A 26,501-nucleotide genomic window follows, 5' to 3' on the forward strand; every position below is an offset into this window, starting at 1 on the left:
GGTTTTCAATAAATATGAAACTAATGTGAGTACCATGCTATAGAGATTGCACAAAATATATTGACTAATTTCAAGAAACTCATCAATTTTGTAATTAAATTGATCTAGTAACACAATAAAAATCTCTATACATACACATACACATACATTGATACATATAAAGGGCCATGATATATGCATAACTAAATTAAACATGATGGTGTGACAGGTGTCAAATTAATAAATTGATAGTATTAATTTTCGTATTCAATCGTGTGAATGAAACTGTTACAAATCCATAGTATTCAATATGTGTGAGCTGCTTTTCTTTGATAACATAGTCCCCTGCTACAATTGATTTTCTTGCAGACAACATCATATAAAGTCAATTTCTTTACAAGACTTGTGTGCTCTCTCTTCTAAACCTCTCAGTTGAAAAATGTGAAATAAAATCCATCACTCAGTTGTTATTTCCCACATTTAACGAAATTAATCACTTCCCTACTTTACAATAAATTAAAACACACCATGCTCACGTTGAAGAAAAAGCAGTAGCACATGATCATATTTTCTTGAATTCAAAGACAAAAATAATCACCCATCATTATACTTGTCCTTTTCCACTTTTATAGTATTATTTGATTTTAAATATATCACACACAATAACATACTACTACTACTTACTACACTTTTTCATGGGCATAAAAAATAATCAAGCAAAGAATGAATTCAATGGTAGCATGAGCCATGACATGACCTAATGAAGTTGTGGATAATTCATTGTAAGATCAAATTCCAAACAAAAATCCTTATTGCTAAAGAAAGCACTATTACATGGAAAAGTACTAGTTAGCATCCAATGCTGTGAAGACTGGTAGTCTCAAACACCGGCAAGTCATCGATGTTTTCGAGCTCGAACAAATCCGAGCTACCACAGCTCATATCATCCTCGGTACTCTCATAGCAATCGATGTTCTTCTTGATAAAATGGCTTCCAATCTTGGGCTTGTCCTGGTCGAGGAACCTAACCGACTTGGCGGGCCTCGACGAGGCGTTCTTGGTGAGGCAAGACCGCGACGTCGTTGTGGCTGCGTCCTTCATCGATCTGGACTTCCTCATGGAGGAGGAGGAGGAGGTCCATTCTTCGTCGTCGTCGTCAAGGCAGTGCCTTGATGATTTAAAGTTGCGGGGGCTGAAAATGGAGTTGAAGAAGTTGGAGATTTTTTTTCCGGCTGGTGAAATGGGCTTCTTGGGTTTGGGCTTGTTGATGGATGTTGTTGAGGCGGAGGAGGATTCGGTGGTGGAGTGGGATTGCATCCATTTCTCGATGTCGTCCTCTGCTTTGGTGGCGGTGGTGCGGCGGTGGTAGATGGCGTCGAGGAGGGAGGAGGAGAAGGAAGGGCCTTTGGGGTGGGTATAGATAGGCATGATGCATGTACAAATTGGAAAGGGAGTGTGTATTAATTTGAGAGGGATGGGGGAAAAGCCAAATGCTACGGCTTGGGTGATAATGGCTCGTACAAAATGCTTGTTATTACCTTTTGAAATGCTACTCTTTGTGGGGTTTCATTTCAAGGGAAGGGACAGACACACGCTTTTAACGCTAGCTACCTATACATTAAGTCGGGTCTATTCTACGGGAACTGCGTTTCTTATTCGAATCCTTTTGTGGTTCTCGTTGGAAGACCGGCAACGTCGCGCGGTAGCCGATGGACACACCAGATCACCAATGATAATATTTTCATAAAAATATTTTATATGTATAAATTGTTACGTACATTTAATCAAATTTTATATCAATATAATCTTTACAATTATAGTAACAAAAAATATTACTCTCTCCGTCCCAACTTATTTGTCACTCTTTTCCATTTCGGTAAGTCTCAACTTCATTGTCACACTTTATTTTTACCATAAATAATAAGTAAGTCTCACATTCCACTAACTCATTTCACTCACATTTTATTAATAAACCAATATAAACAAGTGGGTCACACATTCCACTAACTTTTCCGACCAACTTTTCTTAAAAACTCGTGTCCACTCCAAGAGTGACAATTAAGTTGGGACGGGGGAGTAGTATTTTTTTTAATTAACCATACAAGGTAAATTAAATTTTGTAAAGTAGTGATAGATATATATAGATCAAAAGATTATTTCCAGAATCGACAAAGCTGATAAGTGGATGGTGAGTTAGACCCACCTTAGAAGAGAACATATCCCATAATATTCAATATTTCAATTTTTTTCGACAAAATAAATGATGAGTTGATTAAACGTGTCGCGTTTCGATTCCCAAACGCAATGGAAAAGAGAGGCTGACTGGGTTTCCATGTGCATTGCAGAGACATCATGCTCCAAAAGCACTTGGCCCTATTTAGTACTCCCTCCGTTTCTTGTTAATAGAGATATTTTTTTTCAATTAGGTGCTTCAAGCCCATGAGAATAACAATGGTATTTTCAATTATTTTGAACCGTCTAAGTAGAACAAAAAAGACTAGATGATAGGTTAATCTACAGCATTAATTTGATAGATGAATAAGCGTTTTATCTTAAGCAGATCATAATGGAGACAACTTCTAGCAAATAGAAATAATAAGATTTCGTAAGAATCAGGTGGACCTCACAAATGTGAAGAAGCATCGGAAACTTGAAATGATGACCTCATAGTTACAAGGCACTGTACCTCTGGAAGCATATATTGCTGCTAGCTCTTGGAACTGAATGTCATAGCATATGCCTATACCAATACGTCCAACATCTACATAAACGAGACACTGGTTATACAAGCAAGATACTAACGTATGTGTTTCATACTGCAGATGCTGGAGTATACAACGTAATGTATAAACCTAAGTAAAGCAAAATCATATTGGACAACCAATCAAGTCAAAGTATCAAACTGTTCATTACTAATGAGCATTCAGATTTTCATCAAAGACATGGATATGCTCACATAATAAGGAGAACGACATCCCTATATATACATATAAACTTCCAAAGACACAAACAAAAACTGAAAGAATAAAATGAAAATCTTTAAAAGCACTATGTTCTTTACATGCTTCCAAGAACATTTATGGATTTTGAATTACATAATGGTATCATGAAGTTATTTAATTATTGTAGATTGAGAAGCTCTACAAAACCTGTGTCAATAACGGTGGGAGTCTCCCCTGCTATAAGAGTCTCTGATTCTTTGAAGGTCATTTTGCCAGAAATGTCAATGTCAAACACATGAATCTGTAAACAACGAGAGGACCATCAATCACCATTCACCCACCACACAAGGCTTTCCAACAATTTCAATGAGAAGTTGAGAGATCCCAATAATTTCAGTAAATTGCTTAAGGCTTTTGATCAAATGATTATGTGTTTCTGGAATTTACTAAGAAGAAAGGAGATGTACCTTCCTGTGCTTAGCTATAAGCTTTCCATCTGTATCAAAGACACAGCAAGTGTTATACAATCTGTCACCACTTCGTTCGGGAATGGAACCACCAACTATCGTGACCTTTAGGCTACGAGAAAGTTCAGATAGCATTGCAGTTGAAGGCGATGCATCACCACCGGTGCGCATACTGGAAAACTATCATTGGAATATGGACTATTCCATATTTCCTGACACCAAACGCAAGCAATGAAAAAAGAATTAGCATTTCAAGTCAATACTTGCTAGAAACCTGTTATCTACATAATTACTGAACTAATATCATAGTCACCAAACTCAGTTAAAGGTAAAGGTAATAGGAACTAGAATTGGTTGAAAACTAATTATGTGAAAGCAACAAAAATAATTGTAAGGTAGTAAATTTACAGGTGAGCACCCTTTGCTGCAGCATCCTCAATGACTTGACGAGCATGAGCAACGTTTTTTTCCTTATCACTAGTAACTGCTATAAGAAGGAAAATAATGTCAATTCATCCAATTAATAACTTTATACAGTATATGTATACAGCTAAGAACAAGGGCCACATTTGGGCAAAACTTGAGCAAATCATATAAATTGAAATTGAATGAAGATAAGTTGCCTTAGTAACGGGAGGAGTTGGCGACGGAATTGCAGTGGGAACTCTTGCTTCCTCTGCTGAGGCCATTACGGTGGTTGTAGCCGATGAAATTGGACAGATGGAATCAGTGAAAAACCACATCTAGCTATTCTGCAGAGCAATAAGTAACAGAAGAGTAGAGAGTGGAACTGGATCCTCTACGTGCTGTGCCACCCAAACGACGCCGCACCATGTGTTTACGTAGGTGTTTTTACTCTTTTGAATTTTTTTATATTTTGGTTTATGAGGGTATCCACAGTGGTGATAGCCCAGCAATAGCCCAGCCATAGCCCAGCCACAAACTCCTCCTGCCACATCATCAATACTAAAAATTCTCCTGCCACATCAGAAATAGCCCAGCCATAGCCTAGCCATATCATAAATAGCTCAACCACATCAATAGCCACATCACTAATAACACAATATACGGAATTTAATTTACGAGACATATACGGGAAACATTAATAATACTATTTTAATTTTAAAAAAATACAATAAATTAAAAAAGTACAATAAATTTAAAAAAGTACTAAAATTTTAAAAAAGTACATTAATAATAAAAATTACATTAAAAAAAGTACATTTTACAAAATTACATAAATAAAAAAAACTAACTCCGAGCAGTCCTCCGCGCCCATAACTCTTCAATTAAATCCTTTTGGAGTCGAATATGAGCTTCCGTTTGGCGCATGTCGGCATGTGCTTGGAGGAGGCCGGCTTCATCGTGAGGTACCCCACTCCGTGCGTTGGGGACGGCCACGCTGTGGCTTGGACCGGCTTGTCGCAGTGCCACATGTGGAGGTACTCGTCCCACATGTCTGCCGCGCCTCCGTAAGCCAATTGCCGGATTGCCGCAGTGCACTTTTGAATTGGTGTGTGGCCGGGTTTGCCAGCAGCATCGTGCCTGAAGCGGAAATACAGATATCGCTGCTCCAAGGCGTTAACAATACGCATAAACATGGCTCTGCTCATCCTAAAACGTCGCCTGAAAATGTTGGCGTTGAACCGCGGCTCCTCTGCGAAGTAGTCTTCGTATAGGCGCTGATGTGCAGCTACGTGATCACGATCAATCGCTTGTCGGCGATGGACAACTGGCCGAGGTCTAGGTACCGCCGGCTGCAAGGCTCTTTGCATCCATTGGTCTATCCCGCGGTTGGTATATGTCTCAAACGCTTCGGCCATTCGACGTTCGTACTCCTCAGCGTCCCCCCCACTACCTCCACTACCATCACCCGCGTTACTCATTTCTCGGTGTTGATCTTGTATAGAAATTAAGATAGAGAGAGTACTCGTTAATACAAGTGGTGCGAATGAAAATGAAGTGCAAATCGCGTATATATAGTGTCTCAAAAATTTTAAAAAAAAAACAAAAAAACCGCTGGGCGATCCCGACGCTGCAATGGCGACGAGCGGATCGCCCAGCGCATCGCCCGTCGACCGCCTAGCGCTAGGCGATTTTTAATTCCGAAAAACCGCTCGGCGGTTTTCGGAAGCTGCAATGGTTCGCCTAGCGCCGGCGCTCGGCTAGGCGGTGCGCTAAGCGCCATTGTGGATAGCCTGAATGATTTTATTAATATATTCTAGTTGGCAATAGTTGGTGATTCTTCATAAATAAAATTAATTATTAACGGTAGCCAGTTGAATACCATCTCCGGCTCACAAGAATATGCATTCTTTCTTTTTTAGTCCGTCTCATAAGAATATGTACTTTCTAATTTCACATTTTTTTTTCTCTCTAATGAGGTGAGACTCATTTTTCACTAACAATACGTTAATTATTTATTTTCTCTATATCTCTCTTACTTTACCAGTTGTACATTAAAACTCGTACTCAACCAATAGTGCATATTCTTATGGGATAGAGGGAGTACGGTACAAAAAGTACCAACTGTGGGGGAAAAACACAGCACCTTGTGCTGTGCTGTTAAACGACACAGTTTCGTAGCATTTGTTTTATCAATATTCATTGATATTTTCAATTTTTAATTAAATGCATTTTCCTTCTTTTTATCATTGTACATGTGACGTGTTTTGCTATACAGCCTCCATAAAATAAAATATAGTCTTAATTCTATGAATTGGAAGCATAATTTATTGAAGTGTCTTTTATTTTGCACTTTCCAAAAAAAATTTATTTTTCTTCTACAACTCTTTTTTGTAAAAGAAATATATATAGTCTAGTTGAAATATACAAAAATACTATACATAAATTTGAAATTTAATGTAGTACAAATAAACGTAGCCTTATAGGATTATACTATGTATGGGATTCAATCTACTACATTTCTTACATATACCATGAACTTAAATTGGTCAATTCATAGAATTATTAGCAACAAATGAACAAATCTGCCACTCTATTAGCATTTTACACCACTTTATCTGTAACAAAAGAATATAAACCCGCTCCATAGTACTATTATTAACATAATAACATGTATAACCAAAAAAGAGTTGTAAAAAAAGTTTTTTAGGAAACCTAATTTGCAATCATTTTTTGGTAATTAAATTTTTAACTAGCTGTTTAACAACTCCTTTTTAATAGAGAATAGAAGCTAGTTTAATAATGCTATAATTCAAAATATATATATATATATAATAATAATATATAAATATTTATTTCAACAAATAGTTCAATAAATTGACCAATTTAAATTCATGGTTAAAAAATATATGTAAGAAATAAAAGATTTGATCCCTTACAATCCTATATTTGTACCTAATTTCAAATTTTAGTTATATTTCAGCTAAACTATAGTATTTCTTTTACAAAAAAGAGCTGTAAAAGAAAAATAAAAAAAATTGAAACATGCAAAATAAAGAAACTTCAATAAATTATGCTTCCAATTCACATAACCTCTATATTTTACCTTATGGAGGCAGTATAGCAAAAACACGTGTCACATGTGCAATGAAAAAAAAATGAAAATGCCTTTAATTAAAAACTGAATATGTCAATGAATATTGATCAAACAAATGCTACGAAACTATGTCGTTTAACAGCACAGCACAAGGTGTTGTGTTTTCCCCCACAGTAGGGGATCCTCCCCCGTAGAGAGTGTGTTTGAATTTGGTTTAGCTCGAAAGAATCAATTAAAATAACAAAAATGATGCAATTTCAATTAAAATATGGCATGTTGTATATCTTCATATTCAGTCTCAAGTCAAGTTAAATTAATCTATTTAATTATTCCCCTCTTATATTAATAATCATCTATTGAATCTTGTATAAACATATACTACCAATCAAACTCATCGTCGATCATCCTTTATGCTAATGTCGTATGAGTCGCACGGCTATGCTTGCTTGTCACTTCACTGTATCTATCGCCTATGTCACATGGATCGCGCGCAGGGTGCTCTCAACTTCTTCCAAAATTCAATTAAACTCATTGAACTTATTAACGTATTAAATTATTAGAAATTATTCAAAATACACAAATTAATCATCTTAATCAATCAAAATAAGATAAAATAAACCTCAAATATCATGTACATTCTAAGTCTATCATTATGTAATCAATGAAAAAAAATTAGAAGCATTTTCAAATTGAATTGATATTTTCATCACCTCAAGTTTTGTAAAAAAAAGTTCAAGTAATTTCTTCTCCTTCGATAAAATTTGCTAAGCCACGATTCATTCATTTTATTTTGTTTATTTTACCTCTCTTATTCTTTCAGTAGAGTGAACTTCATAATTAGTCTATGAAAAATGAGTTATACACATTTTAGGTCTCTAAAAAATTAAAAAGTCATGTTGCAAAAATGTAGAAAATGAAAAATCACGTAAGAGGTGCCTCAACGGACCATTTTGCCATTGAGCCCCATAAAAGACTTAAAAGTCGTTTACCTAATATTATTAGTATTAGTTTTTTCACATACTCGTACCTCAGGCATATAATAGCTGCTGCAAAATTCTCCAAAGCTGGAACATTCAAGCACTACCTTTGTGTGACATATACTTACCATTCATATTAAAAATAAGAGAATATGATTTTTAATGTGAGATGAACAAAAATAGCAAAAATTGAAAATAATTAAAAAAAATTGGTAGTGGGACATGAAATGTTATAAAAAACAAAATACAACAAAGCATACCGATTCTTTCTAAAAAAAACCTTTAGGAATATAAATTCAAAATATTTCACACATCAGATAACTGTGTAACGGAAGAACTGAAATCCAGTAATTATATAGTACTACTGGTATAACTAATTTAATAGGAAGACAACTATTTACTTTCACCTTAATTTAGTGATGCACAGAAAATATCCATACATGTTAATTACCGTAGTATTCCATAGTTCCATATCAAACACAAGGTTCTTTTCATGTATATATATATATATATATATATAGCCACTTCTTTATCTCCAATGAATCATAAGTACTGCTCGTGTATTCTTGCTCTATTCTGCTCCCACCACACTCTAGCATGCGTCTCTCCGAATTTCTCCCGGCTGTAAACATTTTCCAAGTCCAAAATCAAGACCTAGTTTAGATACATATATATTTCATTCTTGCAAATTATTTAGACGAAGCAGATAATAATCAAACCGACCTGAACCGAACACGTCTGAGCTCTCGTCTACCATGAGGCAGAGCTCTGATGGTAATATACACGCCGGGCTCATCCTCTTCGACCCACTCCCTCTCCATATTGGCAGCATTGCTGATCGACATCTCTCCAGATCGATCAGCGTCGCTAGCCCTCATCGAGGAAGCTTCTATTTTAGCAGTGCCACTAACTGAGTGTTGCTCGAGTGAATCCGAGGAGGAGGAGGCCACGGCCCCTACTCCATTGGGGCACTCGCGGCCCGCAGGCGGCGTCACCGGGCTATGTTCGACAGATTCTATCTTTGAGGCCATGTCGTCTCCTGGGAGAGGAAACGCTTGCCGATTTAGCCTCTGCACGTTGTATAGCTCCGTCACCTTTTCGCAATTCTCCGTCCACCACCTTTGTGCTTGCCATTTGTTGAACATTTCTCGGCTATAGATTGTTAAAGGTTAATATTATTCCGAATTCTACTCATGATGCTGCAAATATGTATTGTGAAAGATTGATTGAGAAATTAAATGAGAGTGAATAATAGTCCAAATACTGTATAAAAACACTTTTGAAATTACAACTATGTCAAATACTAGATATGGATTTGATTCCAAGATTTGCCAACTTTAAAACGGGCAATTCAGTAGTCAAAAGCCTAGTTAAATGCATTATTCCAGCTAACAAACTTTAACCATAATTAATGGAGGCAATTGTTATTATGACAAGCCACTAAGTTGGACCTACCTAGATTGTTAACAAGTATTGCAGAGTATTGGACGACTGAATACCTAACATGGGACTTCATCACCTTAAAAATACTAGGACTTATTCGACTTATGGTGGAAAATAATTGGATGGACACAAAATGCCACCATATGAGGAAACAAATAAAATGATTAAATCTTGTCACGGGGAAATATCACAAGTCACGGCCCATTCATATATACTACCAAACCTCCTGTTCAAATGCATGTTTTCATCATAAACATAAACAGGGGATAAACATAATAAGGTGCTCCTGTATTTTCACACTATCTGTGGAGGTCAGTTTTCTCTTAATTTGACCATTAATCTTTCTACGACACAACACAAACCGTATTTGGAGGTGTGTACTGCATAAACTCTGCAGATGGTATATAAGAATTATAAGATCTCACCAAGCAAGTAATCTTATAGTACCTTAAGATTGAAATAGCTAATAGCAACATCAAATGCTGAACTCAACAACCAAATTTTGCCTTTTGGAACTGTGTCAAAGGGGGGTCCAGTTACCACTCTCATCTTGGAATTTCTATGATGATGGGATTAATTATTACTTCCAAATGTATGTAATGATGTTTCAACATCAAGGGGGGTCGACTAAATGTGAAAAGATTCAGTTTGTTTTCCAGCACCACCACCACCAAACTTTTATTCTAACACTACAGGACATTCTTCTAAAGAGCATACTAAAGTACCCTTTTTGAATGGTCTTAGCAAACATGATTCATCATCTGAAGCTTCTAATTAAATATTTAGGGATAAAACTACAGTTTCATATCCATAATTCACTTTGTTTTGAACAAAAATATTCCAAACTATACACAATTGTAGTGGAATACCTGAATTATTGATATTTTAACATTAATGTGAACATCATTGCATAATATCAACATCATGGCTTTGATGCTAGCTCATGTTTAATATTTTTGCTTTAAAATTCACTTGAGCAATCTCTGACAAACCATGCAATATTTTCTAGGATAGAAACTGAACTTTGAGACTTTTTTGATATTTTGTCAATTTGTGATAGTTCGGATATTTAAACATTACTACTACTATTATATACAGTTTGAGACTTTTTTTCCTATAGCTAGTCATAAAGCAGTGTACTCCCATGGGTCCTCTGCTTGAATCGGGGCAATAGAGCAATTTAGTCAATACCTAAAAACTATTGCTAATGATTTCAAATTATTGTCTCAATAATGCCAAATAACAAAGTGTCCCGTTCTCAATTTAAGCTCCTATGACTAATTTATCCCTTCTAAAAAATACTACACTATGATTAATCTATAATATATCCTATTTTAACAATTCATACGGAAATTAGGTTGAAAGGTAAAAGTTGATTTCATATTATCTAACCTAAAGTAGCATTCTAAATTTAATCGTACGACGCTTAATCTTTCATAGATGGAGACTTTTCACTCGATAATTTTCTATTTTCTCAAAAGAAACAAAAACATGCATATTTATACGAATCATGTAGTTGGTCCACCTAAGTAAATCATGTAAGTGGGCGTCAAATTGATACATGGACTAGGCATATATATTTAATAGTACTAAATGAAAACAAACAGAAACAGAAGAAATCGCATTTATTCATTAAAAAGCATGCAAAACACAATAATTAAATCTCCCCAACCAATCAAAACCCCACCAACGCGGCGTAAAATTACCCAAGGGTACCTGAATTTAATCTGCTTAAGATCATTTCCTCCACGTGGCAGGGACAGGAACGTAATTAGCACACCGGGTTCGACTTGAGCCACCCACTCCTTCCGCTCGCTCTCTTCCACGAACACGACCGGGTCGACTCGGCGCCCGCTCGCCGACGCCGGCGTCCCCTCGCCGCTGGAGATCCCCTTCAGCCGCGCCTCCAGCTGCCTCCTCCCCGCCCTCCGATACGACCAGCGGAACCTCTCCGAGTCGGACTCGCCGTTCCGCCGCTGGTGCGGCGCCGTTTGAGCGGCGCATGGCGCGCACTGGCGGTACGCGCCGGACGCCTTCAGCGCCATGTCCTTGATCTGCGGATCATCGCATCTGATTGCTAATTAAATCGAAAATTTGAGGGAGTGAAAATGTAAATTGAAGTTGAGCGGTTGGAATTGGATTACCTGAGAGGAGAGGCTTCTGATGGATTGTTTGGTCGGAGTAGCATTGGAGTTGTATTTTTCCGGCGGGGTAAGATCGACGGCCGACGACGCGTCCTTGCTGGATTGCTTGGAACGTGCAATGCATGTAAGCATATTTCTGTGTGTAAACTAAAAATACTTACAATGTTCTGCACTTAATTAAGTGAAAAATGAAAAAAAGGAGGAGGTAAAGTGAGAGAATTAATGAACTAGGACCTTGAAATCAAATGGAAAATGAGAGTTTAGAAGGTGAAGTGGAATGGGGCGGTGATCAGAGCGTATTAATGGCAATTGCGCCACCACACGGATTCCTGTTCATATTAATTGTATATGTCTATACACTATAGCACAAAACAGGACTAGAATAATGTCTATAACAATAAATATTATTTTTCTTGTTTTTACGTAAATAGAAATATTTTTTGAGTTGGTGGTGCAAAAACTGGAAAATATTAAAATACTAATTATGTCCATAAAAAAATTTCTTGTTTTTTTCATTTTAAATTAAAGTTTTTCTCTTTACAGTAAGTTTTTCCCTCTATTTTTTACTAATTATGCTTTAACCAATTTTTATATCATTTATTTTTTTAATTTAATTATTTTTATATTTAAATACTTGTAGTAATTTATTAAGACTATTTTTTATTAACAAAGGTGGCAAAAAGTTAGTGTACACAGGGTAGTGAAAAAAGGGTGAACTTGAAATTTGTTGCTATAACTTAGAGTATTGCTTTTGAATAAAGGCATAAAGCCTCCTAGGAGTATTTAACTAGCTTCAAAATTTTCACATGGGTGATTTTTTTTGAATTTTTTGACTTTTCAAAGTTAAGCATCCACAGTGGTGCGGATGTCTCAGCGGACATCCCGACGAACTTCCTAAAAACACCTTCTGCCACGTCATAAGGACCTTCTACTGCACTGTCACATCATAAGGACATCTCACTGCATAATTGTGGACATCCCCAAGGACATCCCGGCGGACATCCACAAAAAAAATAAAAAATTAGGACATCAGCCGGGACGTCCGTTGTGGCACCGCAATGGGGGATGTCCCGACGGACGTCCCGAAAAGCCGCGGATGTGCGGTGTCCACAGCCGACGTCCTCGTCCGCGTCCGCCCCTCCCTCGCCTAATGGCGGACGTCCCGCGCGGATGTCCGGCGGGACATCCTCCATTGTGGATGCTCTTAGAATAAGAAACTTGGCTTTCTTTATGAGATTCGAGTTAGAGTGGGTGACCAATTAATCAATTATTGAGGACTTATTTATCATACATGTAAGGGGTTGTTTTGGCAGCAACCAGATTCTCAAATCCTCTTCGTTTTATTTTTAATTTACTTTACATCATTCTATTAGTGTTTTTTATACTACTCCATTTAAATTATAAGGATTCTCACTCCGTATTCTCCGACTTATAAAATTGTAAAGGTACTGACTCCAAATTTATAGTATATAGTTTTTATTTTCCAAGAATTATAGATATCATGGTTATTGTGTGAGTTCGTTGATTTATTTTAAATCAACATAAATCATTCGAATAGAAAACTTATCGTATTTTGAATATGTTAGAATAGTCAATCTGAGCCATGATGTGACCATTGTTATAGAATAGGAAGCAGTAAACTATAATGACTCATTAATGGTTACCTTAATCAACTGTATAAGTTATTTTGACCTTAATTAAAACTATAGATTATAGGTGAGTACAACTTTATAGGTCCAACTCGCTATCTAGTCCTCGTAGTTCGGCTTGAAATAATTGGTCATTGTCTTCAATTCTAGCTAGTCTACTTGTTATATCAATAAAAATGACTGGTACTTAAAGAGATTTTTTTTCATATTTATAAAATAAAAGCACAAAATAAGGAAGGAAATGAAAATTTTGTGATGTAGGGTGAATATTCAAGTAGTCGGTTAATGGTTAATCGGCAATTGATCGAGTAAAACGGGTATTAACTAATCGATAGTCAAATTTTTTTTGCTTTCAATTCGATTCCAATTATATTTAAGAAAAAAATTGATTAACAATTACAACTGATAATCGAGCTGATAATAATAAACGACAAATCATGTCATAAAAAGCGTCATTGGTAGACCCATGGTTATGAAAGATATTTCAGCCGATACCTTATAGGAGTAAGTTATCGATAATGTAATAAGCACAATGGATTCAATAAGTTCGTGCAATGTTGGTCAATATGTACAAAAAAAGCGTTATCAAAAGACAAGTCGATAATGAGTGACAACTGATGACAAATACTTATAGAAAAACTTTTTTGACCAATTTGAGAAGATAAATTTAAATTTAAGTGATTCGTAATTCTTTTGTTTATTTCGATTTTGTTGTTTTTATAATTTAAACTATGGAGTACGATTTTAGGATTTAATTTTTAAATTTTTAATAATTTAATTTTTAAATTTTTAATAATTTAATTTTATGAATTTTAATTGAATAATGTTTGAAATTTAATCATTAAATATATTTCAATCGAAACAAATATGAAAATGGATAATTTTAAAAGTATTTCTAGTAAAAGATAATGCTACTTAATTTCTTCTATACGATCCATCGCTGATCGTATCTCTGTCCCATAATTCATAACCCTATGTAGGATTTTTTTTTTCGTTTTAATTTTCTAGGTCTAATATTTGAACCCTAATAACAATAATCAAAGTATAAAATGGAGAGTAAAAGTTTTTAAAACTTGATTACCAAAGCCACCATCCATTTTCTTAAACGATGTCGTTTAGATTACTTTGCTGAACCCAGAAATGCTAAAACGCAAGGGAAACTAGAAACTAGAAACTAGAAAATCCCCCATTTCGATCTCTCTAAAATCTAAATCTCTCAACACGCAAACATCAACCAGCAAAATTCAATTCCCTCTGCACATCGATCGACGATCCATGCTCCGGAATCAGACACACCCACGAAACCACTCAATCTTATTTACAAAGATAAAGTAGAGAGAGAGAGATCGAGGGGGAAGGGCGTGCGTCAATCCATGGTGTCGTTCGTGAGCGCGTTGCTCTATGGAGTTGGCGGAATCGTGGTGGCCGGCATGGCATTGCTCGTGGCTTTCCAGGAGAAGCTCGTCTACGTACCCGTGCTGCCTGGTCTCACTAAGTCCTACCCCATCACCCCTGCCCGTCTCCGCCTCTTATACGAGGATGTCTGGCTCACTTCATCAGACGGCGTCCGTCTCCACGCTTGGTTCATCAAGCTCTCCTCCGATTGTAAAGGTTTGTGTCTTTTTATTAGGTTATGTGTATGCTTTACTGTTTTAACGGTTGTTTGGAGTCGCGATTGTAGTCTAATCGCAATGAATCTTTTTTTCTTCTTCTGATAATTTGGCACTTGATTTTTAGGGTTTTGTGGTAGTGTGTAGACGAAGCTTCCAAAATTCTTTTTTTTTGGTTAGTGTGGTGGGGTGATGTGTAATTAAGATGCTTCCCACTGATTTTTATGAAAAGTAGTGGCTTGGAGTTGGAAACATGGATCCGAGGCTAATTATGATAAAATAAGAGAACTTTGGCAGGAATTAGGAAAATGATGCTGTAGAACTGCTACAAAAACTGTACAGTAGCTAGAATATTATGGAAATATTTTTTGTTATCATTTGAGAATCTCAAATTGAGATAAATGTTTGCAATGTGGGAAGATTAGTAAACTTATGGTTAAGTTTTCTTGAAAGCGTAAATATGGAACTATGGATAACATATTAGAGTATGGGTGATTACCATTCATTGTTTCATTATAGGGGCTGGTCAACTTCTTTGACATGTAGGTTTTATTTTCATTTGAACATAGTGGTAATTTGGTCTCAGTGCAAATATGTTAGGGGTGTGTTTGATACATAGGAAAAGTCAAGAAAAACCTTGATTTATGGGTTTATCAAATGTTTGATACATAAGAAAAGCCATTATGTTAGGGGTGTGTTTGATACATAAGAAAAGCCATTATGTTAGGGGTTTATCAAATGTTTGATACATAAGAAAAGCCATTTTTAAAACTTCGCTTCTCTATCTGACCTTTTCTCAGTTTACGTATCAAACGGATCATTATAAGTACTGCTAAACTGTGAGCAACGTATCAGCGGCATCTCTAACTAAACAAATACTTGCTTTCTCTTTGTGTCCTATAGTACCACATGTTTGGAAAACTATGGACATCATAAAACTGTATGTACATCTATCTGTTTCCCTCTGTATTCACACAAAGTAAAATAATAAAAAGGACCAAAGGAGAGCATATATTTGATGGTGCAATTATTGCTAAGAAGAGTGTGAGTCTTGAAGGAGATGCATCAATTATTAAATTACTACTCCACTCTTCTGAGCCTCCTTATTTCTGGCCTTCTATTTTATCATTTACATTTGTTTCTGAAACATAAGTTATTATTGATTGGACTGACTAACACTAAGACATGTTTTCATGACTTTTTCAGGTCCAACTATTCTTTTTTTCCAGGAAAATGCTGGCAGTATCTTTTTCGTTGTTCTTTTTGTGGGTGGCTATTGGTTATATAACAATGTCTGATGTGTAGAGGACTAGAGGTAGCTCCCAGTGTTTCCTATTTGGGAAGGAACTTGTGTATATTATGTTGGGCCTTGACTAGTTAATTACAGATATTGCTCACCGCCTTGAAATGGTTCGGATTATGTTACAGCAATTGCAATGCAATGTTTTCATGCTTTCATACAGAGGGTGAGCAGCTTTTCTATATCGCAGATTGAAACCAGAGTTTATTGTCCTTTTTATGTGTGTATTTGTATCTACTTGCATCTTTTTCGAGCTCCTGACTATTAAATACATGTATTCTGTATCATCTTCTTCTGATAATACTTCATCCTCGTCTAGTTCACCTCTTTCTTTTCCATTTCTGCCCTTTTTCCCATCCTAGTTTGATGGTATGCTTGGTACACTTAGCCTGTGCTTAGTTATCTAAACGAATTAGCTCATTTTTCTGCCTCGAAATTTTCAGTTATGGGGCTAGTGATGGGTTCCCTTCACAACAAGGTATCACTAAGGATGCTCAGGTTTGCCTTCTTGCTCCCGATCTTCTATATAAAAGTGTATTGCAGCCAATTCTCTAAGCTTTTAAATAGAGAAGGAGGATTATTGTATTCCTGCAGTGTCTTTTTGTGTATATACATGTATATTTTTAATTCTGTTATTTCATGTGGTGAGGTGTGGGAAGGATTGGATGCAACTTATGCTAATTCATGCCGTTTTCCAACTAAACAGGCTGCTTTGAACCATCTGGTTGAAAGAGTAGATATTGACACTTCCAGAATTGTTGTCTTTGGAAGGTCTCTTGGGGGAGCTGTTGGAACTGTGCTAGTTAGAAACAATCCAGACAAGGTAATATCATCCATTCATCCCTGCAGGCTGAGAACCACACTTCTTTTATATATCTTACCTTTTCTCTTCTCTCCCCCATGAGTTATTTACTTTAGCAAGGGAAAACCTTTATTTAATACAGTACCATTTTGTGCACAAACTTCTACTTTCAGAATTCAGATCAACAGATGTATCGAAGCGACAATTTTGTTTTTCCAACTAATGTCCAAAATAATATAGTACAGCTTTTGAAATAGACATAAGCTAATGTGAATGCGTAAGAGGGATATAGACATAATACAGCATGCCCCATTTTCTTGTTAATTTGCATTTACTCGCCATTTCCTAGTTTGTTCTGAATTTTCTGATGTATCATTGTAGAACCATGACCTACGTGACTCTGACACTCTAGTGTTACTATGTAGTATGTAGCAATGTTAGATTTAATGCGAGTAACAAAATTATGTGGTTATTGTTTCCCTTCGCTGACTTTCCCTTTAGGCCTAGCTGTTTTTTTTTGCCACGTCACCTTACAATGACATTGTAGACACTTGGTAAATATTTTAGGGCGACTGGTTGCTAAAATCTTCATCAAACTTTGATATCCATATAACTCTTGCGATTTAGCATTCTTCTTTTCGTTTTTTGTGTTTTGGCAATATGATGTAGTCTTTCATTCTTTGCTTGCCCCGCTCTGATATTATTTTTAACTGAAACATCACAGGTAGCTGCACTGATACTAGAAAATACTTTCACATCCATTTTGGACATGGCTGGAGTTCTCTTACCATTTCTGAAGTGGTTTATTGGAAAAGGTGGCTCCAAGGGTCCTAAAGTTCTTAATTTTCTTGTTCGTTCTCCCTGGAGCACTGTTGATGTTATTGGAGAGGTGAGCCTAAATGTTGTTGGAGTCTATTATTTGTTCTACTTGTGTGGGTGTCTTGCCAATGCCAAAATACTGGCAATCAGCTCCATGTGGCTTAAAGCTCAAAGGCTTAGTTTTTATGTTAGAATATGAGTCTTTAATAAATTCAATTGCTACCGAATGAATCAAAGATAAGTGATCAATTTTATACTTCGTGTTGTAACCAGCTGCTAGCATAATTATGAGAATGTAAAGTAACTAACTATTAGTATATAAATCTTTTCATTTCTTTGTTCACGTGTGGAAAGTCATGATTCCTATAATTCTATTTCAAACTGTCACATAGGGTGTACTGTCTTAGATGTATTGATAAGTATTACTTAACTTGTGCTTACTTTCATTTTATTTATCTATCTTTTTATTTTTTCTGTTTTGAATTACGACCTTAAGTTTTACTTTCAAATCAATCACTTCTGCGAAAGGTATTTTTAGTTGGCAGAAAGCTAGCATGACAAAGTAGTTAGTGGCTATTGCCATCCTAGCCTCCATTTCTTGGTTGGTCACTCTTCTGCTAATTTTTATTTTTGCCACTCTTATTTTCGTATTTACTGGTTGAAATAATAAGAAAAATGACAGATAAAGTGCAAATGACTTGAGTGTTAAGTTCTCATCCAAGAAAAGTATACTGAGCAGGATGCACGCCAGCTCTCTGGTAATTAAACTATACTACATTTTTTGAAAGGGATTAATCTATAATTAAATGCTAGTTGACAAATCAAAATGAAAATTATCAGAGAGGTAAGTGACTAGATTGAAAGTAGATGAAGGTAAGTATCAACAGCCGCTTGTGATATGTAATTATCCAGGTTTGATCTTGTCAAACATTCCTTTCCAGTAGTTATTTGCCATTATTTAATTTTGCCTCTTGTGCGAGAGAAATTATGTGTTCTAACTATGATAAAATTGTTCACTAACATATTATGTTTTTAACTGCACAGGTCAAACAACCAATCCTCCTCCTTTCTGGACTACAAGATGAAATGGTTCCCCCCGCTCACATGGAGATGCTATATGCTAAAGCAGCTGCCCGGAATCAGCAGTGTTCATTTGTAGAATTCCCTACGGGAATGCATATGGATACATGGTTGGCTGGTGGTGATCGATATTGGAGAACAATTCAGGAGTTCTTGGAAAAAACAGTGCCAGAAAAGAAGGATAGTGGCTCCTCTAAAGTGGGTAAGTTTTGGATTTATTTTGCCTCTGGATACCTGTCTGCTGCACTATACCCTCTATAGCTAGAATTAACTTCAACTTACCACATTAGGCTGGGATCCTGTTTGCTGCACTATACCCTTTATAGCTAGAATTAACTTCAACTTACCACATTACGTTTCCCAAACTTCACGCTGAGGCACCGTCTTTAGAGTAAGAATGACAACACATCTAGCAAATAAATTGCTAGTGTGGATACGAAGCCCTTTTTCATTATCCACCCGAATTTCTGTCATCAATCTTTAATTTTGGCACTTTAACTCCACCTTTAACCAGAAGAAGATCCAACTATGCTGTTCCCTCCAATTCTGCTTATGACTTTGATTCTTAACGTGTAGCTCTCTTTTTCTCAAGTGTATAATTCTTAGTATTTTATATCTCTTGTAGAGTTGGGTTTTTCTGACCAATTGTTGCCTCGTATTTTTTGTTATATTATCGTTTTTTTTTTCTGTTTCTTTCAGATTAATGCAAGGGTTTATGGTGGGATGTGGAGTTTTGTCCTGGGACTGGGGAGTGAACAGCTGTGCCCATTTATAAGTTACATTAAGCAAAAGCACTGTGGTTGAAGATGGCTGCTACTATTGGTGAGGCACAAATTTTGCAAGACAGTTTGGACGCTTTTTGGTGTATATGAGATGAACGTGGTTATAGTGCACCATTTCCTAATAAGAATAATTGTACTTGTATGAACAAGGAATTGGAGAAAATATTCTGATATTATTGCTAATTGGAATTGGCGACTTCTATTGTCAACTTGTTTGGACCTAATCGTAGTGCATCAATATATTCATTTGTTTAGAGAAAAAAAAAACTTAAATTCGGTGTTTGTTGTATTACTATTATCTTTGGAGCATTTGTTAGAGCATCTGCAACGGTGAGTGGACACCTGTCCGTCCGTGCCAGCGGCGCTGCACCGCCTGCTCGCCGCTGCGCTCTTGCCGCTGCTCGATGCATCGAGCACGTCCGTGCCAGCGAGCAGCTGACGTGACGCGTTCTGATTGACCAACGGCATTTCCGTTGGAAATTTATTTTTTTAAAATAAAAATAATACCAAAAATTAAATTAAAAAAATAATTCAGATTCTTAAAAATATGGCTGTTTTTTTTCCTGTTTTTCTGAAATTTTTTTGATTTTTTTTTAATTTTTTATTCCCAAAATCATTTATAAATACACACATTTATCATCCATTTTTAACATCAAATCATCTCTCATTCATCTCTCATTCATATTTTTTCATATAACTTATCTACATCTTCCTCTCTCACTCAAACCCTCTCAAATGGATTTCATCAATTTCATTGCGGAAGCGGAGCGCGAAGAAGAAGAAGAATACTATGAACAATATCGTGCCGCCTATGAAGCCTATGTCACCGCGAATACCCCCGCCCCTCCTCCTCGACCAACTAGATCAACTCGAAACAAGGAACACAATGCGCGATACCCGAGCCCACATTGAGCTACAAGAAGACCTAATCAAACACATTTGGGCGAAATTCGACCACGAGTAGTGGTTTTTTTAATTTTATGAATTTAATTATGTACTTTTTAATTTTTAGGATTTTAATTATGTACTTTTTAATTTTTAGGATTTTAATTATGTAATTTTTAATTTTTTTGTAATTTGTAATAGTATTCTGGATATTTTTAATGCATTTTAATTTTGTGGAAATGTTTTTATTTAAATTGAATAATAGAATGGGTCCAGAGCCTTTGTCCTAGCGGCAAGGAGCTTAGACATTATTGCATGAGGTGCCGAGTTCGAGCCCTCTTGACCATCAGTTGTAATTTCCTCCTATCTATAGTATAGGAGTTTATTTGTAATTTCCTCATTTATATAGGAGTTAAATTTTTTTTAAAAAAATAAAAATTGAACAATAGAATGGTGGGACTCTTGAGATTGTCCTTGCGGAAGAGCACGGATGTGAGTGTTGTGCTCTTGCTTAAGAGGAGGGGGAGTAAAAGTGGGTCCGGGCCCACATCCGTGCTCGTTGGCAAGAGCACGGATGAGGATGCTCTTAGTTAGGACATGCCGGTGCGCGTATTTATAGTTAGAGCTATCAAACTATGGGGTTGAATCATGACATATAATCCCCCATCCTATTTTAAATGGGGTATTTCTAGCGGTGAGATTTTATTTAGTGTTGTTTTGTGAGTTAAGCGGAGAAAATAAAGTAAGAGAGAAAAAGTAAAGATAGTGATCTTTCTATTTTTAAAAATCTGGCATTTAAAGTGAGACATTCCAAAAAAGAAAATAGTTCACTTAAAATAGGATGGAAGGAGTACTACAAGATGGCTTATTGTGTGCATAAATTGTTTTATGGTTTTATTAATAGTATTTCCATATTAACGTTTGTGGAAATGGTTATGTAACAAAATGTTATTAATATTGTACTAGTTGAAAAAACTGAGATGGAATTGACGAGATGAAAAATTGAGATACAATCATAGAATTGATAAATGTTACTGAGATAATTGAGTCGCATTCATTTTCAGGACATTTTAAAGCTCATTTTCTATTTTTTTTTAAAATAAGACTGTTTTATAGTACACAATACACTAAATAAAAGTTGAATAATTTCATAATTGAAAATTAATGGAGTTTAAATTTGGGAAAAGTGCGAATTGGCGTGAGGTTGATAGAGTGGATTTCAATTTTGGTGCCAAATCAGTACAGATAATGTCTCCCTCTCTTTTCTATTTAAAACCATAACCGACTCTTCTCTCTCTCTCTCCTTCAACCCTCCAATTCTTCAAACCATAACTAACAAACACTTCAGCTGTGATGGACGGATTTGGGCCCGACAATTATCGCACGGTGTGGGAGGTTTTTGGAGATTACAATGGTAGACGCATGGCCTTGATCAAAGCTCTCACCATTGGTAACTCTCTCTCTCCATCCTTTCTTTTTTTGATAAAAAAAGTTCACTATAATGCTCGTGTAATTTGATTTTCTTTATTCTTCTTGGAGTTAGGGTTCCTGTTTCTTGATTGTTGTGCATTCTGCTAAATTTGTTTTTATTTCTTTTTCTTCCTCCGTTTATTTATCTATCTATTCATTTTCTCTTTTTCAGATGCTAAGGAATTCATCCGACAGTGTGATCCTGGTGAGTTAGGTTAAAGTTTGTTTTAGTTTATCTATTTGCTTGATTTTTCGATCAGTTATATTACTCTTTAGAAAATTTTGGCACTTGTTCATATAAGAAAATTTTGGCATGTGTTATTTGATACTACTAAAGTCGCTTTATAGTATCATTATGGAGTTATCTGTTGCAATTTTGGGGTTCTTTGATTCTTGCAATTTTGGGGTTCTTTAATTGTATAGTATACTATACTATATACTTCAGCAGCATATAAATTAAACGTACTGATATTCCTGCTGACTGCTGCGGACTTAATCTTAGGATTCTTACATAGGAACGTGCAACTTGTTGACGAGGTATCTTTGATGTCCTATACCCGTTGTTGATGCTACGCCAAATTGTTTTCATATATCTATATATGGTGTGGGGTGGAACTTTTATGAATATGCTTTGTCTGCTCATGGATATCATATGTATACAGTATTACCCTTTGTATTGTTGTGTGGCAGTCATGCATGAAGATCTGACCATTAAATTTCTAGGCAACCCAAGAAGCAAAGTTGTTAGTGCAATTTTTTTCTTATATCCACTGCTATACATTTATCACCAACTTATATATGGGTCTTAGTCTGTAGTGAAGGATATTACTGTTTATTGCTATAATCAGCCGCTATTTAATCATTCGATAAACGAAAATTCTACCCATTAATGACGCTGCTTTTGTCAAATTAACGGACATTTTGCAGATAAGGCAAATCTGTGTCTTTTTGGATTACCCAATGGGCAATGGAAAATAGATCTGCCTCCTGAGAAGGTGCCTCCAGACCTTCCAGAACCTGCTTTAGGTATAAACTTTGCCAGAGATGGAATGCAAGAAAAGGACTGGTTAGCTTATGTTGCCATCCACAGTGATGCATGGCTACTTTCTCTTGCCTCCTACTTTGGTGCCAGATGTTATTTTGATAAAACTGACAGGTAGTGATTTTGTAAATTGTGAAGTTATTTGAATATTCATTCGCTTTAACTTTTTTTTATTTACTGTAAATCACTCCCTTATTCGTTTCCTTAAAATTCCATCTTATTGATCCCTGTTGGGGGTGGGGGATCTAAAGAAGGCTGAGAATTATAGAATTATAATGTTCTATTCTATTTGGAGTGATATCTAAAGAACAACTACATATAGTTTTGATTTATCGATGTAGATCAGGTGATCTCCCTTCCATATTGTGCAAAATTAAGATATAATTGTCCCAAATCCTTTGTTAATGTGTGCTTACTTTCTATCTAGTCTTTTGCTAATCTCCCATGTATTCAAGCATGATAATGCTAACCTTAAGTTAGCACTTTATAGTTGCCTATATGTTTCGAATAAGCTTTCCAACCCCGTGAGAAAAAGTAATAAGAATGCCATCAGACTTATGGTCCTAGTATTTTATGCTGAAGTTTCATTACCTAAACAAAGTTTTGGCTTGGTTGCCAACCCCTTTAATTTATTGTTCCTTACTAATAAAGATGAGCATATTGCAGTATAAAGTTAGTACTATTGTATCTTCTGGGATCTAACCCGCTAAATTTAGGTAAAGGCCATTTATACCTTTACTTAATTTCTTTGAACCTGCGATTACTGCTAGCTTCATTCTGTTTGTGTTGGATGCAGGAAATGTCTATTCGATATGATAAATGATCTCCCAACCGTTTTAGAAGTTGTGATACAATATGCAAAACATAAGCAGCAAGCAATATCACTGGTAAATGAAATCATCATATCTTTTTCTATTTATATCTTGGGTAATCATCATATCTTTTTCTATTGATATCTTGGGTCTTGCATCACTAAAACACTAATCCTATTCTATTATTTTGGAAGACATAAGTTATGAGTACATTTATACGAGTTTTAAAAATAAGGCTTTTGTGTTACACTCTGCTCATTCATAATGGGCTATATTTTGTCCAGTATAAAAAAATGTGAGCTATAAGCTATCAAAGAGATCTTCCACTTGCCTTGTGACCAAAGATATATTTTTCACATGATTATAACTGTCCATTCTTGTCTTCACTTTATTTTGGGAAATCATTATGTTACTTCCTCCTCCGTCCCATAAATTTTGTCACACTTTGACCGGACATGGGTTTTAGGAAATGTAATGGAAAGTGAGTTGAAAGAGTTAGTGGAATGTGGGTCCTATTTTTATATATTAGTTTTATACTAATAAAAATGTGAGTGGGAATGAGTTAGTGGAATATGGGTAAATGAAATGTGATCAATTTTGTGGGATGGACAGAAATGGAAAAATGTGACAAACTGGGAGTATTAAGGTAGAAGTAGTGATGAATAAAGCTCACCTCTTTTGTCACCCTTCCTCCTGGTCCTTCTAGTAGGCAGAATTTGAAGTTCTTTACCCAGTTTGGTCCCTCATCCTAAATATTGAAGTTACCATGTCCGGGAAGTTTAAACTGTAGCCTGATGGTTGTAATATACATACTAATAAACATATCATTTCATGATCTAACCAGCTAAATTACATAACCTATAGGTTTGAGGCTGAGCTATATCTCTGAATAAATATTTGAATTTATATAGCACATTGTTATGCACTTGAACCAAAACATGAGATAACATGCATCATCAGTGGGCATGAGTTCTAGTGTCATAACTCATCTCACTAAAATGTCTGCAAATTTTATCAATTAGTCTTGCTTTCAATCTGCTAAGGCAGGACCAAGCTGTTTGCTTTACATGCTGTTCTGGCTGGTTGATGTTAAAAAACAATTGATTTTCTATTGAGGTAACAAAAGAAAATCTGGAAATTTGATGATGCTATGATGGCTAATAGTTTAAGAATTGATGTTTCATGATGACTTTGTTTAGTTATTGGATATTGTTAGCATGTTTCTTTTTTTCAAAGGAAAGAAAGAATATCCCCTTGTTTTACATGATGGTTATGATGAGTTTGCTGTGCCCATGTTCATCTATAAGTTTGTACACAACACTCTCTGACTACAGAATCCAAAACTAGCGTGCATCCATTAGTTGAATTAAGACGCATCATAGTCACTGGACGATTTGCATGTTCTATAGAAGTTCTGCACTCTAACATGGATGAGGAAAAAAAACGAAGAAAACCATGAATTTTCCGTACGTAACATATTCACTGTGCCAAATGTAACATCTTTGTGAGGGTGAGATGTGATGCTGCTGACACTAAAACTATTACTCTCTGTGTGACTCCATCTATGAATAATAGTTCCATTTTTTTCATTTAGTCCCTGTCTATTTACGGAAACTTTCTAACTGTTTATTACCCTAGTATATCTACTGACTATGGAAACTTTCTAACGCTACTTCAACCACCAGCTCTTTCTCTCTAATAGTTTACCAATTGTGCATTAAAACTCGTGTCGTCCACTTTGGGGACTATTTTACATGGACGGAGGGTATTAAATTAAAGCTTAGGAGTTATTTCACTAATCATTAGGTAGTCGTTTTGGGATTTGACTGTGTTGTATTAATGACTTCATATACTGGCAGGTGGGTGATACAATGTATCAACAGTACATCCATGTTATGAATCTTGTGGTTATTTTCATGATCAATTCATTTTCCAAACTTCATGGATCCTCTTTTATTCATACAACTTCAGTCGCTGTGCTTTATTTCCTCTTCTGAAGCTATAAAAGTGATTTTTTTTTTTACTTTCTTTTCTGTAATTTACAGGAGAGAATGTCAGGGCACCAACCAAATGATGAGGCCAAGTATGAGGGATCGAATGAAGAGGACGAGGGATCGGATGAAGAGGATGAGGGATCGGACGAAGAGGATGAAGACGGATATGAGGAAACCACCTTGTGCGGATCATGTGGTGAATATTACACCTCCGATGAATTCTGGATTACCTGTGACCTATGCCAGATATGGTTCCATGGGAGGTGCGTCAATATCACATTTGCTGAGGCGGAGCACATTACTCAGTTCAAATGTCCAACCTGTACAGACAAGAGAGCCCGGCCTTGACGCCCGTCTTCCAATGCTAGTATAATTGGTCTTGGTTGTGTATGGGTTTAGCTTTTACCGTTCATTGCATAGCTTACTTTTAATAATCCTCTCTTAGCTACATATTTCAGTTAACCAGTAACATCTACAGTTGGAGATGTTATGCAGAAATTGAGAGAGATTCTACATTTGTTTTCTGCACATGTCTTCTAGAATCATAGTACTATATATATATGCTTTCACATTAACAGCCACAAAAAGGAAGGATGCAGAAATAGACATCCGAGACATGAAAATTGGGATATAAGCGAACGCATCATGTTCAAGAGAGAACGGAGATGAAGAGGTTAGAGGCAGCCTTACAAGGAGACGCAACTAAATCTGTTTGTTTTGACATGTTCCAACTAGGAATGGCAATTCTTCGGAATTCAGTGGCATCTAATTAAAGGGGAAAAAAGTAAAGTGGTACAATTTT

At 36.0% G+C, this 26,501-nt stretch overlaps 5 protein-coding genes across 6 annotated transcripts; 2 read left to right on the forward strand and 3 right to left on the reverse strand.

The window, feature by feature from the left end:
• Positions 1-828: 828 nt before the first annotated feature.
• Positions 829-1,407, reverse strand: LOC121749278 (protein BIG GRAIN 1-like D). The gene has a single exon (XM_042143865.1). It carries the CDS (start codon positions 1,405-1,407, stop codon positions 829-831), a length of 579 nt encoding a protein of 192 aa, XP_041999799.1.
• A 1,051-nt stretch (positions 1,408-2,458) lies between these two features.
• LOC121747357 (omega-amidase, chloroplastic-like) lies at positions 2,459-4,183 on the reverse strand. Its single transcript, XM_042141394.1, has 5 exons — positions 4,012-4,183; positions 3,797-3,872; positions 3,389-3,600; positions 3,129-3,222; positions 2,459-2,740 (listed from the first exon to the last, which is right to left on the reverse strand). Exons 3-5 carry the CDS (start codon positions 3,557-3,559, stop codon positions 2,592-2,594), a joined length of 414 nt encoding a protein of 137 aa, XP_041997328.1. The 5' UTR covers positions 3,560-3,600; positions 3,797-3,872; positions 4,012-4,183; the 3' UTR covers positions 2,459-2,591.
• Positions 4,184-8,279: 4,096 nt separating this feature from the next.
• On the reverse strand, positions 8,280-11,925 carry LOC121747754 (protein Brevis radix-like 4). 2 transcript variants are annotated; one of them, XM_042141852.1, is made up of 4 exons: positions 11,455-11,925; positions 11,027-11,380; positions 8,591-9,019; positions 8,280-8,489 (listed from the first exon to the last, which is right to left on the reverse strand). In XM_042141852.1, the coding sequence occupies exons 1-4, from the start codon at positions 11,496-11,498 to the stop codon at positions 8,411-8,413; spliced, it is 906 nt and encodes a 301-aa protein (XP_041997786.1). In that variant the 5' UTR covers positions 11,499-11,925; the 3' UTR covers positions 8,280-8,410. The 2 variants fall into 2 exon arrangements, with proteins under 2 accessions (XP_041997786.1, XP_041997785.1); XM_042141851.1 differs by having other exon boundaries at positions 11,027-11,364; positions 11,455-11,922.
• Positions 11,926-14,220: 2,295 nt separating this feature from the next.
• LOC121746540 (alpha/beta hydrolase domain-containing protein WAV2-like) lies at positions 14,221-19,705 on the forward strand. The gene is made up of 8 exons (XM_042140422.1): positions 14,221-14,714; positions 15,920-15,955; positions 16,101-16,179; positions 16,457-16,511; positions 16,720-16,836; positions 17,540-17,704; positions 18,679-18,916; positions 19,414-19,705. Exons 1-8 carry the CDS (start codon positions 14,477-14,479, stop codon positions 19,416-19,418), a joined length of 933 nt encoding a protein of 310 aa, XP_041996356.1. The 5' UTR covers positions 14,221-14,476; the 3' UTR covers positions 19,419-19,705.
• Positions 19,706-21,566: 1,861 nt separating this feature from the next.
• On the forward strand, positions 21,567-26,223 carry LOC121746687 (PHD finger protein ALFIN-LIKE 3-like). Its single transcript, XM_042140601.1, has 5 exons — positions 21,567-21,831; positions 22,024-22,056; positions 22,779-23,007; positions 23,690-23,780; positions 25,751-26,223. Exons 1-5 carry the CDS (start codon positions 21,735-21,737, stop codon positions 26,045-26,047), a joined length of 747 nt encoding a protein of 248 aa, XP_041996535.1. The 5' UTR covers positions 21,567-21,734; the 3' UTR covers positions 26,048-26,223.
• Positions 26,224-26,501: the final 278 nt, after the last annotated feature.

This window comes from Salvia splendens, chromosome 9 (assembly GCF_004379255.2).
Source record: "Salvia splendens isolate huo1 chromosome 9, SspV2, whole genome shotgun sequence".
Lineage (NCBI taxonomy): Eukaryota > Viridiplantae > Streptophyta > Magnoliopsida > Lamiales > Lamiaceae > Salvia > Salvia splendens.

Bases quoted from the DNA above. Each gene is read 5' to 3' on its own strand.
- LOC121749278 (XM_042143865.1), bottom strand. From the start codon at position 1,407: ATGCCTATCTATACCCACCCCAAAGGCCCTTCCTTCTCCTCCTCCCTC.
- LOC121747754 (XM_042141851.1), bottom strand. From the start codon at position 11,586: ATGCTTACATGCATTGCACGTTCCAAGCAATCCAGCAAGGACGCGTCG. The intron at 11,365-11,454 runs GTAATCCAATTC...GATGATCCGCAG, and splicing joins TCAGAAGCCTCTCCTCTCAG to ATCAAGGACATGGCGCTGAA. The intron at 9,020-11,026 runs GTACCCTTGGGT...AACAATCTATAG, and splicing joins CTTAAGCAGATTAAATTCAG to CCGAGAAATGTTCAACAAAT.
- LOC121747357 (XM_042141394.1), bottom strand. From the start codon at position 3,559: ATGCGCACCGGTGGTGATGCATCGCCTTCAACTGCAATGCTATCTGAA. The intron at 3,223-3,388 runs GTACATCTCCTT...CGTTGTTTACAG, and splicing joins TTATAGCTAAGCACAGGAAG to ATTCATGTGTTTGACATTGA. The intron at 2,741-3,128 runs GTTTTGTAGAGC...TCGTTTATGTAG, and splicing joins TCCCACCGTTATTGACACAG to ATGTTGGACGTATTGGTATA.
- LOC121746540 (XM_042140422.1), top strand. From the start codon at position 14,477: ATGGTGTCGTTCGTGAGCGCGTTGCTCTATGGAGTTGGCGGAATCGTG. The intron at 16,512-16,719 runs GTTTGCCTTCTT...CCAACTAAACAG, and splicing joins GTATCACTAAGGATGCTCAG to GCTGCTTTGAACCATCTGGT. The intron at 17,705-18,678 runs GTGAGCCTAAAT...TTAACTGCACAG, and splicing joins CTGTTGATGTTATTGGAGAG to GTCAAACAACCAATCCTCCT.
- LOC121746687 (XM_042140601.1), top strand. From the start codon at position 21,735: ATGGACGGATTTGGGCCCGACAATTATCGCACGGTGTGGGAGGTTTTT. The intron at 21,832-22,023 runs GTAACTCTCTCT...TCTCTTTTTCAG, and splicing joins GATCAAAGCTCTCACCATTG to ATGCTAAGGAATTCATCCGA. The intron at 23,781-25,750 runs GTAAATGAAATC...TGTAATTTACAG, and splicing joins AGCAGCAAGCAATATCACTG to GAGAGAATGTCAGGGCACCA.